This window comes from Haemaphysalis longicornis, unplaced genomic scaffold (genome assembly GCF_048455015.1).
Source record: "Haemaphysalis longicornis isolate Haplotype H1 unplaced genomic scaffold, Haemaphysalis longicornis Haplotype H1 scaffold_2, whole genome shotgun sequence".
Lineage (NCBI taxonomy): Eukaryota > Metazoa > Arthropoda > Arachnida > Ixodida > Ixodidae > Haemaphysalis > Haemaphysalis longicornis.
This window is the reverse complement of record NW_027526295.1, coordinates 153,335,392-153,349,974: the sequence shown is the minus strand read 5'-3', so window position 1 is coordinate 153,349,974 and position 14,583 is coordinate 153,335,392. Positions and strand designations below refer to the sequence as shown.

The 14,583-nt window shown below is 47.7% G+C and overlaps 1 protein-coding gene across 1 annotated transcript in view; it reads right to left on the bottom strand.

Moving 5' to 3' along the window:
* Nucleotides 1-14,583, bottom strand: part of LOC144168367 (tudor domain-containing protein 7A-like) — a 40,034-nt gene that overhangs the window by 21,996 nt on the left and 3,455 nt on the right. Inside the window, exons 2-3 of the mRNA XM_077697369.1 lie at nucleotides 8,369-8,515; nucleotides 1,227-1,382 (exon numbers count right to left, since the gene is read on the bottom strand). Coding sequence (XP_077553495.1) covers nucleotides 1,227-1,382; nucleotides 8,369-8,515 — 303 coding nt within the window. The remainder of the gene's footprint in view (nucleotides 1-1,226; nucleotides 1,383-8,368; nucleotides 8,516-14,583) is intronic.

Here is a 14,583-nt window from a genome sequence, read left to right as displayed (position 1 = left end):
TACAAAAAAGTCACGATTGTTCGAGGAAATAAGTTTTACAAAGTTTTCTGAAGGCAAGCAAGGAGGGAGAACTGTCTATTGTATCCAGAAATGCTGGATAACAATTCAGAAGGTTCGGAATTTGCCATTTTAATAATTGCATGCCGTATTTAGTTCTCGTCTTAATTTTGACGAAGCCTTTATTTCTGAAATTATATGGTGTCTCCGTGTTTGTATATGTGTCAAAGAACAGCTCACGATTTGCTTTGAATTCAAGAAAAACCATTTCCAGCAAACGCTGTTTGTACAACATTTCTATATGAAGGATCCGGTTCTGGGAAAAGTATGGAAATGTGTGATCATGACTAGATAGATTTTGAATGAATCGTATACCTTTTTTCTGCATTATATATAGTCGTTCCAAATTATACTTCGATGTAACCCCCCATACTAATAAACAATATTGTATACGGGAATGCACTGTACTAAAATAAAGTTGCCGTTTTATTCGTATTGGTAACAACGTCCGAAATCTATTTAGCATACCAAGTGATTTAGCAATGATACCTTTTATAAAGTTCACGTGACTTGTCCACCGAAGATTTTCATGAAATAGTACCCCTAAAAACTTGTATTCTGAAGTCTGTTCTAGCGGGCATGATTTAAACGTTATAGATGTATTAAGATGAACTGGTTTATTAACGGCGGAGAAGACAATGTACTTGGTTTTCTTAGCATTCAATAAGAGCCTATTTGCGTCTAACCAGCAGGACAAATTTTGAAGCCATAGATTGACAGTAGGAATGAGAGAGGAAAGGTTATTAGACGTGAAAAAAACATTCGTATCATCGGCGTAAAGGACAATGTCTGAGGTCAGTGGGAAGTCCCCTGAGAGTCTATGGGCTTGTCGTAAAAATCAAATATTGTAGCGATAATTTTAGAATTATGCATTTTAATGTGAGCATATACAAGACAGCTTGTGGATTTGCAAAAACTTTTTAATCGTGATTGGTGTGGAAAAAGAGCTGTAGTTATCATATTCAATAATTCATAGAATTTTGTTACTTCAGCGAATGTTAGTATCAAACCAGCAGGATTTACTAAGTGGACGGTCTCGGTTCCACACTTAGTGGCAGGACCTACGTACCATTCTTGGGGGTAGTAAACTCCGTAAGGAGTTAGTAAATACTGCCGTTACTACCCTTTTACGAGCTTTTTTGTTAAGAGTGCGATTCCGCCGACTTCACCTTGCCGTCCTGCCTCCAGACGAGCTCCACCCGGTGCCAACGGTCTTCGTATTGCGCGGCGTAGAGGTGGCCAACCGTGAGGTCAGTAGCCGCCTCGCCGTTTTCAGCGCTGCCATAGTGGTGTGCCATCTTCTCCCGCAGCTCGCGGAACTCCTCCTGCAAGCGACGAGCGCGTCGACTTGAACGCGGTCTTCCACCCTCTTGGCAGCTGCGCAACGCCCGCACGCGCGAGACACATGCACGACCGCGCGGTCCGAGGCGATGCACGACTGGTTGGAAATATGGCTACCACAACGAGTCGTGGGCGTGAATTGGAGACACATGCTCCGATGTGTGTGTGCGATGCGTCGTCGGCGTCGCTCCGCCCACTGCTTTCGTTCCATGGTTGCCTTCCTGTTTGGGCGCACTCCGGCGAATTTCGATGCGTGCAAGAGAAATCCGAACATGAAACGAAAACATTTATTAACGTGAAGTAAAAAGGAGTAGACTACATTATACACTATTTTATACGTCCAGTAAAGCGGTGTGGGGGCGTTTAGCACCGACGATTCCGCTCGTCCGTGCTGTTGGTACCGCTGGCCACATGTGTGTCAGGTGCCTGTATTGTCGCTGTACATGCATGGCACGTGCCGCGTTCTGTATATCTTCTCTGCTACTCTGAGTTGTTCGCTGGTCTTTTTGTCACCAGCAACTACGCGCAGCCATGAGCAATTTAATTCACCAAGACAACCAACTTCTGAAAAGAAGAAATATGGAAGGCAAAAAAAAAAGGTTAAGTCTCCTGCCACACGCGTGGCACAAGCTGCGCCCCCCTGGCAACGGCTGCCACGCAGAAGTGACGTCAAACTAAAATAATCACGTGACTTCCTGTGACGTCACAAAACAAACGTCATATTTACGTCATTTAATCATGCCGCTTTTTTTGTGTTAACGACGACGGCAGCCGGCTGTTCACGTCTTGTGTCCCGATGTTCTCCGCCCGTGGTTCGAATGGCAGGCCTGACGCATCGTTACGTCCTTATCTCCCTGTAGCGGCTGCCTCGGGGCGCTTTTTTCTTGTTTGGAGGTGTGCTTGTAATTATTTAGATTGGGTATTTTTTGTGAACTTGCTGTTGCACGTCTTGGTAAGCCTAACGCATTGTTTTCTGCACGCTCCTTCGCCCCGCTTTTTACATGCGCCTAGAACTGTAGTGTTGTCGTTTAATATTTTGTAAGCTTCACGTTGTCTTGCAGTTCGCGTGCTATCGGCTTTACGCGCCTGCATTCGTTGTCTACTTGTGCCTCGCTTCTTCCATGCCGAGCCTTGTGTTCTAATTCTAGAGTGGTGGCTCAATTCATCGCCTCCTGTAAAAAATACAGGAGGCGATGTTCAATTATAAAACGTGGGGATCAGTATTTTCCATCGCGTCGCGCCGTGGCTAACCAGGTAGCTGTCTTTGATGACACGCCAACGCGAGCGACGTAGTGATAGCGTGTGCACGAATCGAGTGTCGTCAGGTAGCGCACGGCATCATCGAACGCAATCCGACCTCGCATGTAGCTTCTGGAATTTTTCCCCCGGGGCAGTAGTACTATTGCCGAGAAATGTATCCTGACTATTCCGCAGAAACGATCTGTGCACGCGGCGCTGCAGAATCCGTGCAGGGAGCGCAGCTTCACTTCCGTGGGTGGAGCCCAACTGCCCGTCCAAAGATATCTACTCAAGATACCACTGAAACCATTCGCTGACTGGCTGGCTGCTTGTGCAAGGAGGCTCAAGCTCCAACTGTGCAAGCATGGGAGAAGTGCAGCCGATAAGATCGCCGTGTGAGCCAAGTTTGGAACTTCTGCTAATAGTCCTTTAAAAGTATGGTGTGCATAAGGTTAACAAGTGACAGTTCAGTTATTGTTCATCTTTGCACAGATTTGTTGCTCTTTCAGCTTATAAAGTTTTAATGAAATGATAGGCAAGGCTTAAAATTACTGCTTGGCTTTTATTTCCCTTTCCTTCGCTCCAGTACCCCTCCTCTAACCTGGTTAGGCAACAAAACTGCCTCCTGCATCTGCTTTGAGTATGTATTTTGATAGGCTCGTTCCTTCTGTACTCTTGTGTTTGGCTTGGTTGGAATTGAACATAACCAGCCACAATACTTTCATTCACTCTCAGCAGGATGGGCTAATGATGAGAGCTTATCTCGGAGGCTTGCAGTCTACGCACAAATTCCAAGTGGTCCATCCCAAGCACTCTGCGGAGTTCAACTTGACACTAATGCTTGTATTCGCAACTGGTGAAGCGTGCTTAAGCGTCTACTGTCCAAGCCTTTGGGGTAGTGAACAGGAAGAGTTTCCAATTGTGAGGGGACGTTTCACATTCTATTGCTTTTTAACACCGCACTGTGTAAACTGTTTTGAATTTTTACCACTGTTTTGGAATGCCCCTTACCACTAAGTGAATTTACTTAGTGGTTAGGGGCATTATAAAATGTCCCGTATTTCGTTCACAATTATGCAAGTCTCGTCAGAATCCAGTTGCTAGAAAACACATTCACGGTTCACGGGTTGTGTGTTGTGTGCCCATTAGCTGTTTCTTTTTCTTCCACAAAACGGGCACTTAAACAATCCTTTAAGCCAACAGGCTTAAAAAATAGTTTATCAAGTACAACTTCGGGGTAATGGTTGGTGTCGAGCGTGACATTGCCCACTCGCGAGAGTACTTCTTAATACCTTGTGCAAGAACTGGAGCCAAGGCCACGTGCGTGGATGTGAAGAATGTCTGTCGGTGTTTGTGAAAGTTGCAGTACAGCTGGAAGGTGTATGGATCATGGGTGGCTTTAACAATAAAATGAATGCTGAACGTACTTTTGCTCTGGTATCAATGAGCAGCATGTGAGCATTGATAAGTGCTTCACTGTTGACATTTTTGTTATACAAAAGCAGGCCATGTTAAGGCCCCCTGGCAAATATTCATGAAAAACACTGGACCAACACATGGAAACTGCCAACCAGCTGCCAACACATGGAAACCATGTTGATCACAGCACCTTTCCTAGTACTTCAGTACCGTTTATCAGTGCTGTGTTTTTTTTCCCCCAGCTAGTAAACTATCCCAGCGTTGCACTTTAAGCCAGAAATCAAACACTTGCTTGTCAATGACAAGTGATCTGCCAAACTTCCGTGTCTATGCAAAAAGTGAGTAGCTCTACTTTCTGTGCACTGTTTGTGCTGTGAAGCTCCATTTCTAAACAAAATACCAGGGTTCTTTTGGAAGATGCACAGCATTAAAACCTCACCAAAAAAGGAATAAGCAAGCGATACTTTCTTGCACTACACTAGAGTCCTGCGGGAAAGCCAAACCAGCAAGTGATCTTTTTTTACAAAGCGCTGCAGAGGAGCCAAGAAAAAGATTCCTTTTTGCGGACACCAAAACTACGCTGGAAAGCCAAAATGTGTGGTGTCTGTTACTGCAGATTAGCTGCAAGACGGGCATGTTCACTCAAAGATTTATGAACCAGGCTGGCGGGGTAACAAAATCATTGAATGAGGTTACAACAAAATGTGTTATGAAAAATGATATAATACTGTTTGCTATAAATAGCAATTAAAGGTATAAAATGGTTTTGACAGCAATTAAATGGCCTGTTGGAAATCATTGGCAAAACCTAAAGAGCAACATTTCATATAGCTGCAATTAAGAAATAGCAAAGCGTGGTTGGGGCCTGAATTCAGCAGGCATGCTCCAGCTGAGAATGTATAATTGCAGAGCAAAACAATTATAAAGGCCTAGGGAAAAGGTGAGCTTAGTTGAGTTACCACCAAGGTATTTCGTAGAGAGAATAGTTACAAAAATAACATGGGAAGCTTTATTTTCCCGGATTTAAGTTTATCAGCACTGAGCTTCATGTTCTGCATGTCCCATTGAAGAATGTTACACCTGCATGCACTCGGCACATCACATTTTATGGTATAACACAGTTTACTTCGAACATAGGTAAATAAGAGAATATTGCATAAGCAGTTCATTTATACGTGAAATAGAAACAGCAGGGTTTTTAAAACGATAGGCCGTAAGTGTGCTGAATAAAAGGGATCAATGATGAGTTTATGCTGTCACTAATAACAAATTTCAACGACCTTGCCAGAAACAAACCCCTTCCATGGAGGGACTGTGTGTAATCATAATTTTTTTGATAAAAGGTTGTAAATGCCCTGTAAATGTATCTCAAAAGGTATTTTAACGCCCTAGTCGTGGCCTGTGAGTCATCGGCGCTTTTTTCTGGTGTTTAGATGATCAAGGGCTGTTGTACGGGATCCACCTTCTCTTCTCACTTTGGTCACCATCTTTCTTAGTCACTGCATTCATGTGCTTGGTCAGGGAGCTAGCAAGCGAGGACGACAGTCGGCACCAACTATCAGCCGAGTTCCTTCAGGCTGGGACAATTGCTGGAGAGGCTAAACAATGTTTTTAAAATCCCTGAGAGCTTTCACTTTTTGTTTTGTTAAAGAACATTTAGGCAACCCTTCAAGAACTGTCCGAAATAACAAAAATGACTATTGTGCCCGTTAAATAGTTAATCTAAGTACAGTGAACGATGGCACAAGATCTATCAATGTGAGCCTACCCTTTTAACCTGCTTAATATTTAGCAGAGACTTACTCCATTCATTAGCTGTTTTATGGCACTGTGTGGGTGGGCTACTGGTTTGCACCTATGGAGCCTGTGGGCCGCGCTAGTTTCCAGGCCTCCTGTCAAATGTTTTTGGAGACTAGCACTATCCTGCAGTGTACGAGCCATGGATTCCCTGGGTTGGCCATGGGAAATTCCAGTAAATCGTTACAAGCTACCAAAGAAAGTGAGCATTTGTTTATCGACCACTGTTTTGTGGCCACGAAAAGTTTCATTCATTAAAAAGACTAACAAATGACATCAATTTTATTGCAAACTTCAAACAAATAATTGGTATTACAGAAAATGTGTAAAGCAGCCGGAGCTCCATAGCCACTTTCCATCTATTTCTCCATGCCATCAGAGAATCTTGTTTGTGCGACTAACAGATACCGACCTATTCCACTGCAAAGAAACATAACTGGGTGATTGTAGTGGGGCCTCTAGTTCCGTTTGATCATATCACTCGAGAGTTTACGTACAGTTAACATACTGATGACTGTGTTTATAGTGCATGCACATATAACATCAATGTAGTTTGTGGAATTTTTTCACCATTTCTTTTTGTTAAATTCGCCCCATGACAGCCTTGACGTTTGCGTATCAATTACATTTGCAGCATGCTCGCTGCTTATACCTGTTTACACAAACAATCCGTAGATGCTTTCACGTTCCAAGCACATCTTAAGATTCTCTTTGACGTTGCTTATTGAGCCTGTGCAGAACCCATAGGTTTTCATATGCTGGAGTGACATGACATTAGACATGATGGCCGGCCAAGCGCACTTCCTATTACCGTCTGTACAGCCTCTTCTCTGACCCTATCGTCTGGGTGTCCTGAATTAACTTCCTTTGCATGAGGGACTCAGTCAAGTCTGGGCAACATAGCGTACACCACGGTACAGTGAGACGTGAAAGTTATACCAGTGCAGTGGCTATAAGATGAAGCGTCTAGCTAGTCTACCTTTTGAAGGTCGCAGGTCCTAAACTGTCGTAGAATCATGTATTCTACTACGAAATCTTTGGTTTCTACTAGGAAGTCTTTTTAAGCGGTGAATGTCACGCATTTATGATGCTTGTGGCGCATACTCACAAGACTTTTCTGCTTATAAAACGTATCGTGGGTGTAAAACAAATTTTAAGCTACAATTTCGCCCACTAGAAAATAAGAAGTTCCCGATTTTTGGAAGTTTTCCTTGCTAATATTTCAGAAGAGGAGATCTACTGTAGTGGTACGTACGTGGTACATGTGTGGGGACACCAAAGATTACCTTTCCTATTCTTGGCGCAATTGTCTGTAATTGTAATGCGCACATGTGCCTAGTAAAAAACACTTGCCGCCACTACCCTTCGTCCTCGGCACTGTACATTCTGAGTATCTTTTGGCGCTGCTAAGTTGTCTTCATTTCGAGAACACACACCGCGATTTCAGGTCGCCCATTTCATTCTGAACTTGCCGTGGTGCAAACTGTTGATAGCAGATGCCGCCGCGCCGACATGCGTCGGAAGGTTCACAGAATAACGCTCGGACGGTGTCTTTTCTTGTGTGGAACGTAGCTTGTTCGAACGGGGCCAGTCGGCTGTGCGATGTCGTCTCACGTACGCTGAAACTGTACGCAGGTACCATCGGCGTACACCAAGCATAACCAAGCGGTCACAGGTCGACATTACTCGAGAGCGGCTATTTTGCTGCGGTCTGGAAAGGCTGGCTGGGTCCCCACGCAATACATAATCACAGGCAACTTTCTCACGTTTTCAGATAGTGCTTCTAACAATATGAACTCCGGTTTATCTACGTTGTCGGCCCGAGAAAATCGGAGCTTCGTCACGCTTTCGGATACGCGACTCCATGTACGCGATACGGCAGCAGCAGCAGCAGCATCGCCGGCTGCTCCCGCAAGAACAAAAAATTGTTTGTTTAGAAAAGTTTTAGCAGTTCAATGGTGCGTTATTTTGTACTGCAAATAAAAAAATTGTGTATTTCGGACTACACTACACAAAATAATGACAATTATTAATGTTATGACGTCATTATGACGTCACGCGTGGCAGCAGCCGTTGCCAGGGGGGGGGGGGGGGGGGGGGGGCTGGTGCCACGCGCGTGGCAGAAGACGCTGCCAAAAAAAATGCGTTGTAGGAATTTGTGGTCGGAGCCCCTTCTTCGCAGAAGCGGGTCGGCGGAGGACGCGCGAGCCTCCCTTTGACCTAACAAAGAGAGGTCAAAAAGGGAGCTGGCACGGACCAGAATTCAAACATCAGCGTTACATTGTCATAGAAATGCTTTCAATGCAAGAAGCAAGATGCCCACATCGTCATCAAGGCCCTTTGTGCATGCAGTCGTGAGTCGTGCCACAGTTTAAATCGGTGTGTGCGTGCGTTATGATGGCGGTTGTCACCCTTGCAAAAGGTGTATTTAGTCGCATGCAAAGCTACCATGCAGATATAAAAAGTTTTTCCACCCCATCCCCAACAACCGGGTTATCGGACAGCCGTTACTCACGTCATCCCTCAGGAAGCGGAGACACACGTCGTCTGTGCTGGTCACGCTCAACACAAATACGTCCTCGTAGACCGCCGCACTCCGTGATGACTCGTCCAACGAGTCACTCGCTGAGCTTTCCTCGTCGCTCGAAAAGCCACGTCTCCACTGCAGAAACACAGATGTCGAGGTTGGCCGACAAACTGCACGCACATGCATAGCTGCGCGGTGACCTGCACTGCGCAGCAGTCACCCTTCCCTTCTAACCTGATGGCCCCCATCAGGCTTCGCACAGCAATGGCTGCTTCTACACATAGCGCACTTGCACAATTCTAACGCGCAGGTAAGTTTACTTTGGAAAAATCAAAAAGAAGTTCGAATCCGCCCGTCTAATGACGGCAATGGTTGAAACATGAAGATTTTTTTGCGTGTCAAATTCAAATCAACGCCGCAGCAACCAAAGTCGAATCGTCAACTGTCAAAATGCGAATAGCCTTAAACCTGAAATCCAAGCGTCAACGATCAAAGTGCAAACTGCGTGCGAGTTAAACTGCAAACTCAGATGACAACTAACTAACCCATCACGGTGAAATAATTCTGTATGATTCTGTAACCTCTCACCTTCTTACCCTCTTACTTAAAGCCCTGTAAAGGGGCCTGTAAGGTATTTTAAATAAATAAATAAACCTGAGCGCCCCCCCCCCCCCCTTGTCGCCGTCCATAATCCAAAGTGTCAATGTCCAAAGCAGAAGTCTACTTCAACTCATCCAAAGTCCAAATCCAACGTCTCGGTCCACCCCTTGACGGTTCCTGGAGTTCAATTTCCGAGTTCCCGCTGCTTCGCCGTCTGTTGAGACGGGTCTAGGACATTTCGGTGCAGGACAGAGTTTTAGCAGTCTGTCCGTTCCGTCACGTACATTGCTACCGGGTTTACCGGGACCCGTCTGCGCCTGCGCGCGCGGAAGGGCGAGGAGGAAGGTCGTGAAGACGCGGACATAGCGAAGGCAGGCCAGCGGAACTAATCCCCTTACCATGACGAATGCCCGAGTGCCCAGACGGGTCCCGGTTAAGGTTCTAGCCACCTTATCCCGGTCAACACACTAACTATAGTTCATACCACAAGCTATAGTTCATCTCACAAGCTAGCTGCAGCACTGTGGAGGCTACATTGTTGTCCCCCTCAGGGCGCCTAACTCACCGCGAAGGAAGCGACAAAAGGCGCCGGGGCCGTGCGGTGCCACTTGCCGAGAGGCGAGAAGGGAGTGTCCTTTCAGGACCCCCTTCACGGCGGATTGGGCGCCCTCAGTGGGCGCACTATTGATAACAATGCAGACTCCACAGTGCTGCAGCGAGCTTGTGAGATGAACTATAGGTGAATCACTGTGGAGGCTACATTGTTGTCAACAGCCCGCCCCCCTCAGGGCGGCCAACTCACCGCGAAAGAAGCGACAAAAGACGCCGGGACCTTGCTGTTCCCCCTGCCGAGAAGGAGAGGGAAATGTGCTTTCAGGGCCCCCTTCACGGCCAGTTATGCGCCCTCAGTGGGCGCACTGTGGACAACAATGTGGACAACAGTGCTGCACCTAGCTTGTATGAACTATACGTACCGGACGGAACGGACGGACGGACTGTATTTGTTGGCCCAGCCTCCACCCACCCCGTCCCCACCCACGTCTTTAGGTTTGAATCTCTCCTAGATTTCTTTTTCAGTAATATGATTTTCTGTTTCTCCTGAAAACCTTACCCGCGAGGTACAATCGATGGCGCGTTATAAATAATCGTGCAAATACGGTATTCAGATCCTCACAGCCCACCGACTCAGCCCGACGAGCGCGTCAACCCACCCCCTGCCTGCGAGTCAAACAGACTCGCCCCGACGGCTTTTCGACTCACCACGTCCGCTTATGCGTGTGTAAGTCGAGTCCAAAAAACCTGTTTGTTTCAACTCAACGCGCCCTCGTCGGGTCACTAGCCACGTTTACATTGACCCGACGAGGGCGCGTTGAGTCGAAATAAACAGGTTTTTTGGACTCGACCCCCCATGTATAGGCTCCGTGCGCTGGTGTTTCGAGCGCGACCGCAGCGCCACCGAGCAACGGCGCCGTCAGAAATCGGGTGTTGGTCAGCCCGAAGGAGCGGCTGTACCGGGCGGAGATTCCGCAGTCGTTGTGAAAAAGTACATTTTAAAAAGGTTGCGAGGAGGCTGACGAAAAAATAGTTTATCTCGGTTACCTTGAAATGAAGCGGAAAGGCGACAGCGATGAACCGGCGCAGTGCGACGAGCGATGTAAACAACGCCGCTCGACTTCTGGCCATAAGCGTTCGTTTTGCTGTTTTGTGTGAATGTGGTTTATACTCTAGATCTTGTTTCTGTGCACACCTGCTATCAACTTCGGAGGGGACCTGCGACAGCCGGTGCCCGGCGAAGCTTGCATAAGCAACGCGAGCTTCATCGGGAACAATTCAGCGCGCCAGCACACACCCCAGCAATCTTACCCGAGTGCTACGGAATATGACGCAGCGTAACGGTCGACACAAAACTGCAGTGATCCCACAGGCAACCACCGCAGCTAAACAAATGGGCCATTAATATGCGCGTCAATCATCTTGAAGCAGTGACGGTGTCGGTCGTTCCTTTTTTTTTTTTTTTTTTGTCGCTGAGCTTATGCCTCCCCGGCATTTTAGCATTACGTGTTGCATATGCTCTAGCAATCTGTATCGCTTATTCTTCTACTGTATTATGGTGCTCATCGCTGCTTACCCTTTCCTAGGTGTACGCGCAGAGCTTCTGCCCGTGCGGCCTCGGCCGCTGCTTTGACGCAGATATCGCGGCCAACTCCATACGACTAACATTTCGCTGATTCGGACAGAGCTGGAACACCGGCGTTGATACCGGCGCTAAAATTTGGCAATAGAGAGTTATAGCAGATCGGAAAAACGGTTCCGGTACGGTACACGGTAGCCGCTACGGGACCGTACCGGGAAGGCTCGTTTTTAGAGTTATAGCAGACCGTAACTACCGGCCATGCTACCGTGACTGGGAGCGACTTGTGTTGTACGTCGTTTGGCAATTTTTCGTGAGTCTGTGGCGTTTCCTGTGCTGAAATATTAGATTTCAGTTCTCAAAAGCATTAGAAAAAAAAAAAAAAAAAAACATCCAACGCCCCTACGGAGATTCGAACTGCGACTGCGTGAACATGGAGCGGCATTTTAGCTCTACGCCATTTCAATAGATGGCGCCAGTACGTCAAGCTCAGTACATACGGCTGGCTGTTTCTAGTTTTTCGTTGTATATGAGAGTCCCTCGCACTGATACCGCCTGTTCCTCACTCGCCGATTTGTAGACGGGCCACATGTTGCTGTTAATACTAGTTAAGTAGCCGTATCGCCTTTATTTAACCTAAAAGAAGCTATCGGACATGCGTCGTTCGACGACACAAGCCACGGCAGTTGGGCCGGGACCGTGTTTCACTTGCTGCTTGAGCTGTCAGAATCGCGTGGATTTCACTTGTTGCAACCTCATTTTTCTTAAACGATCTCATATTTACAATCCATTCGACTAGGCGTGAGCCAATCGTACGTATCCTAAACTCTTCGAAAGCGGCCGCCCGCTTCCGAACGACGGACACGGTATGTCTCGGTACCGCGCGGCCAAGTCGCTCCGGTATACGGTAGGGTTCTGCGCATGCGTGGTGACGTCCAGACGGTAGACGTTACCGTACCGGAACCGTTTTTCCGATCTGCTATAACTCTCTAATAGCTGCCTGGTGCTCACCGTTATGAGTTGACAAACATAGCAACTGCATCAGCATGTTTACGCGAGCCGTGGCACCCGGCCTTGCGCGTGCAGCTTCCCCCGCCTACCTCGCTTAGACTCACTGAACTCATAATAAAGTGCAGAGATGCGTGAGCCACGTGTTTACAACGGAACTCATAACCATTCACTGTACCCACCTTTAAGTAAAAGTCGCAGCCCAGCGTCACGTCTGTTATGTGCCCAACGCCATTGCTGGAAACATCGGACGGGTCCGTTGCGTTCGCTAGCTCCTCCCGGACGCAGTAAACATCGTTTGCGGCGTGTAGCTGGCGATTGCGTTTTGAGGTTTTCTTAGACAAAAAAGAAAACGAGCCAATATCTCCCACCTCTCTAAAACCGTTAAAACGAGCGCGCTGGCTTGAGCAATCAGTCATCGGAGCGTAGCACGGGCGTATGGGGAAGGGCGCAAGCGACGACCACAACATCCGATAAATGCCTCCAGTAGCCGTAGATGGCGCTAGTTGTTTGGGCGCTTGTGTCGCCACCATACCAGCGCACGGAGCGGACAGGTTGGGTCAGAGAGCCGTCGCGGCGAGTCCAGTCAACTCGGAGGCAAGGGCTGAGTTGGCGGGGCTGAGTCGGCGGGCCGCGGGGAGCAGAATACCGTATCTGCGCGGTTCTAACGCGCCCCCAATCGTAACGCGCGGGTAACTTCGCGCAGGAAAATTCGAAAGAAAAAAATGTGACACTGACGGTACTGCGCAGATGGAAAAGACATGACACCACGTACCTGGAAGAGGGAGATTTTATTTGGCGTATGCAGCTCTGGAAGCCAATAATGAATTGTGCTTCACAAGGTTGCTTATCCAGCTGCTGCTGGAAATAAAGTTATAGCGGGGAACACTCAAGCTGCCTGCGATTTCAAGTGCCTTGATCTTCATAATTCTAAGCGTTAGCGGCTAAGCAGAAGCACGAAAAAATGTGCAACGGCTGACCAGGGTATGCGGCATGCCATTGAGGAATCAGTGCGCCGAAATTCCCTCACGTGGTGTTGACGGACTGTTTTTATTGGATTGAGTTGGATTTTCCGGGTACTTAGTGTCCGTTGCGCATGGGAATGCTGCTGTCCGCTTTAAACCTATTTCGGTTTTGAGCCCGATTGTAACGCGCACACAAATATTAAGCTACCTTTTAGCAAGAGAGGGTGCGCGTTAGAATCGTGAAAATACGGTAGCCCCTTTTCCGGGAACCCCGCCGCTCCCCTCACCTCGATTCTTTGTACGGGGTTCATATAAACTCGGACGCGTCGAGGTAAGCTGAACCCGCCACTCAACTCACCCCGCCCCCGTCGCGTCCATGTACACGGGACTAATGCAAATGTGGCTATGGACCCGACAAGGGAGGGTCGAGTCGACTGGCGGGTTCAGCTACCTCAACCCCTCCCGCGTTGATATGAACCCCGTCCAAAGAAACGATGTGAGGGGACTGGAGGGGTTCCCAGAAAAGGAGCACGGTATTTTCGCTATTCTAACACCCATTACCTTTTTTTTTTTTTTTTTTTGCTAAAAGGTGGCCTTAAAATTCGTGTGCTGGTTACAGTCGGGCTCAAAATCTAAAAACGTGTTAAAGTGGCCAGCAGCATTGCCAGAGGCCCGAAGCACTGCACCATGAATACAGATATCACTGAGAAAAAAAGAACAGGTGGCCTGATATAGAAATTGGAAGCTTGTGTGTTGAAAACCCGTGACATGTTTGCATGGGAGGAGGGGGAGAGAGATCAAGACGAACCAACCGGCAGTACGGGGACTAACTTTGTAACATTTCTTTCTCATTAGTTCCGATTAAGTAAGCCGTCGCGAACAGTAGGGCAAGAATTGGTAACCTGCCATAAATAAACACTGTGCCGTTAAAGACGTAGAAATGCAGACATTGGAGTAACTTTTACCGACTGTCCAGTTGGATATTTGACATCTCACGTGGTGGGGGTGGTTGTTGTGGGATAAGGCGGCGTTAGTTTGACTGGATATGCCGGCAATTGCTCCGCCCAAGCTTTTCCTAATTAGCGGTAGTGTCCTTTCGCCACGAGTTCGCCATTTCCGTCTCCTGAAGGAGGCTTAGGAGAAGGCGCGACACGTCTCTGCGCAGCATCCGATGTCCCCTTGGAAAGACGATGTTGTCCAGAGTGCTGTGTGGGGCTGCCAGCTTTCGAATCACTGAGAGCATTGTAGTCCGCTCGACATAATGCTCTGGCCAACACCTTACGTAGTGGTGTACACCCATATCTCTGCACATGACAAACGCAGAAGCGATCGCACGAGGCCCACCTTGAATAGCCATACTGTGGTCTTCGCTGAGCCCGTTCGGATGCAGCACAGCAATGTTGCCTCCGATCTTGTAACTCCCTTTGTGACGCAAGGCTCGTGATAAGAAATTCCCAAGGAGTTGAAATGTTTGGCCACTGTTCGCCTGAAGTCGTTCC